Source organism: Pinus tabuliformis, chromosome 9 (genome assembly GCF_031772625.1).
Source record: "Pinus tabuliformis cultivar Carrire ecotype Pingquan chromosome 9, CPIR1, whole genome shotgun sequence".
Classification (NCBI taxonomy): domain Eukaryota; kingdom Viridiplantae; phylum Streptophyta; class Pinopsida; order Pinales; family Pinaceae; genus Pinus; species Pinus tabuliformis.
Window position 1 is genome coordinate 315,499,786 of NC_142307.1, and position 3,492 is coordinate 315,503,277.

General features: G+C 32.0%; 1 protein-coding gene across 1 annotated transcript; it reads right to left on the reverse strand.

The window, feature by feature from the left end:
* Positions 1-217: 217 nt before the first annotated feature.
* LOC149148482 (early light-induced protein, chloroplastic-like) lies at positions 218-874 on the reverse strand. The gene is made up of 3 exons (XM_089442191.1): positions 803-874; positions 659-700; positions 218-565 (listed from the first exon to the last, which is right to left on the reverse strand). Exons 1-3 carry the CDS (start codon positions 872-874, stop codon positions 218-220), a joined length of 462 nt encoding a protein of 153 aa, XP_089298317.1.
* Positions 875-3,492: the final 2,618 nt, after the last annotated feature.

Below are 3,492 nucleotides of genomic sequence, written 5' to 3' on the forward strand. Positions count from 1 at the left end.
TTAGCGTGCCAAATTGTAATCAGAGTTTCTGCCAAAGATGTACTCAGAAATATATTTATATGATTGATTCGGTAAATATTTTAATCAAAATGACACAGATTGTGAATGAACGTGCCAAATATATCATAAACTGCCAAAACAATTTGTTACAGTGCCATCTCGTGATAGCAGAGTGAATACAAGTTGGGTATGAAGTTTGGTATAGAGCTGATGATGATCATGAGATGAGAGGACCTCCCTTGAGGTATTCAGTCAAGGCCAGCGCAACGAGGCCAATCATGGCAAAACGCCCATTCAACATCTCTGCCCCAGAAGACATTATTTCCTGTGATTTGCTCTCTTTGGACACTCCCTTGAACATCGGTATCAAAGAAGCAAGCGTGAAGAGAAGCGCGCTTCCAATAAACAGTGGAACTCCTCCGCTGGCCAGTTGGGCGGCGAGGTCTTTCCCGCTCGCTATCTCCACCCCGACAGCTGAGACGAATCCGAGCATGGCGAGTCTCCCATTTATGGTTTCTGGGGCTGGCCCACTGAAAGCAAACACGTCCTTAAACTTTGTTCTCACCTGCATTATTATTTATGTCAATTCAATTTAGTTCAGTGCATGGGCAGTGCAGTGCATGTTAATGTTAAAATTGGCGCTTGCATAATCGCTTACCGTCTCAGGAGGGGTAGAAGGCGATTGCCTTGACTCCTTCGGCTGTGGATTCACATGACCCAAATTAAGTTAAATATAGAATAACATAAAACCTTCTATTCGTGGATACGGAGACAGCGACAGAATTACTAACCTGCATTTTACTCGAGGCTGCCTGCTGGTTGTTGACCTCTCCGCTGGCCTCCGTTGCAGGAGCGATGCTCCATTCATCGCCATTACTGATGCATTTACAGCGGCAATGATCGCAATATAATAATGAACACTATGTATGAGAACGAATCTAATTTAATGACAGGTGGGAGGTGGGAGTAGGTTTTGAATGTCCATAGGGAGTGGGGATTTTTATTAGTTAATAAAGGTTTTGAAAAGTATTTTGATAATTTTAAGGTTTATTTACGTTAAGTTTGTTTAAAGATTTTTAATTATGCTTTAAGAATATCAAAAGATTGATTATCACCGACGGAAAATATTGATTTTTTTATATTTATTATGGGAATAAGTATGGAAAATATTGATTTTTTTAATTGTCTATTATAATAATATTTATTTGTGAATAAGTGTGGAAAATATTAATCTTTTTATATTTTATTATAATAAAATTTATTTGTGAAAAAGTAGGTTATTAAGAAAAATATTGATTTTTTTATATTTTATTATAATAAAATTTATTTCTGAATAAGAAAGTTATTAAGGAAATTAGGTTGAATTGGATAAGTGTCTATGGGAAATAAACAGGGTTTATTGTCCAACTTTCACTCTCACACATGGCTCAAATGGTATGTGTTAGATAAATGCAAATAAACGCAGTTTATTATCCAACTTTTCCCTTATTTGAATATTTTTTTTAAATTTTACAAATTTTATGTAATAATAAGTTTATACATTAGCATTATCCATCTTATTTCTTTCTCACTTATTTTGTTGTGTATGATGAAGAAAGGTACGATGGAGGAATTGGCCTAATTGAACTAATGGGTGATGTATGTAGGTTTATTTGCTTTCGAAATAACTAAAGAAGAATGTCCATAGAATAATTTTGCTTAAGTGATATTTGATAATTAATCAGCTTGAACAGATCGATTGTATCTTAGTTTTCCTGTTGGTTGATTTACATATCTATGTGGAGGAATATTTGAAAATCTTAAGACTTTCTCCATTGCTAACTGCTTATGTGACTTATCTTTCATTTATCATCGCTATCTATTCCTTTTAATTTCATTGGAAATACTTTGATACCTTTGGACCTGATACTAGCCTTTCCTTTAAAATATTCTTATCTTTCTTGGTATCCCAAACCTACCTTATTTGTTGGAAAACTTTGAGTGCTCATAATGTGGTTTAGTTTCTTTGTTCCTTCAATAATTTTTGTCTAATTCCATCTCAATTTTTGTCTTATGAAGGTTTGTTCTAAGAGGTAATCTTTGCTTCTAAACTATGGCAGTTATTTCCCAATCAATGATTAATCCATTCAAAACCTCTTCTTCCCTTTTTGCATCAATAAGCTTGAGTTTTAGACACAAAATTTCCTCTTTATATATTTTTATCATCATTTTCCCCTATTTCTTGGTCAGTTATTGTTTCAAGAGGTTACTCTCATCTTGTAGCTTATTACAATTATTTTTCTTTTCTTCTAATTGTTGTGCCAGATTGTCTTCACCATAGAAAATTTTAGGGTCGAATGTTCGCCCTTTGGGGAAATTAAGGGGTTTTAAATTTTTAGTGGAAATTAAGGGGTTTTAAATTTTTAGTGGGCGAATATTTTGTATCATAGTACATTTTTACAAATCACCTCAAATATCCCACCTTATTTTAAGGGAGAGGGTAAAAAAGGTAAATTTAGCCCTTGAAATTAGGAGTTACAACCTTCCATTTGCCCATTTTCAAGAATAGGTTTTATTTAAGTGAATCCTATGGGCCAAAGGCCCAAATACCATATTTATAAAAGAGGTATGGTAAATTAATAAAAATATAAATAAATGAGAGGTATGGTAAATAAATAAATAAAAATATTATATTTACTCCATAAGTCACATTATATACATGCAAGGGTGTAAACAAATAAAAATATATGTAAAGTGGAGGTATGGTAAATAAATAAAATGTCCTTTTATAATTATTCAAAAGGTATGGTAAATAAATAAGAATATAAATAAACTAGAGGCACGGTAAATAAATAAAACCTTTTTTTATATTTAGTCCATAACCCTCGTTCTATTTATCAGGGCTCAAGAAAGAGGTTTTATTTAAGTGAATCCTATGGGCCAAATACCATATTTGTATAAGAGGTATGGTAAATTAATAAAAATATAAATAAACGAGACGTATGGTAAACAAATAAAATATTTTTTTATATTTACTCCATAAGTCACCTTATATTTACGAACACTCAAAAAATGCGTTATATTTAGGTGAAACCTATGGGAAAAATACTATGGGACAAATACCATGGACTAGATTTTTATTAATACCATGCAAAAAAACATTATTAACCCTAATAATAGTATTAATAAAAATAAAAATGGCACATGGTATTGACCCATGGTATTCACCAAAATGGCACATGGTATTGACCCATGGTATTCACCTGGAATGTAGCCTATTTAAATGGGGGAATTAAACCAGCATAGGTCCATCTTTACTCTGGATCTACCAATCCCCGAGAGGTATCAAATATTGTGATATGCAAACTAGCATAGAGTGAAAAATATTTGATTCGATTAAGAGTAAAAATGGATGTTCTAATTTAATGTATGTTAAATATTTTAGCTTGGTTAAAATAAAAAATAAAATAAAAATCAACTATTAATTTTATTAATTTTTATAAATTACTAATA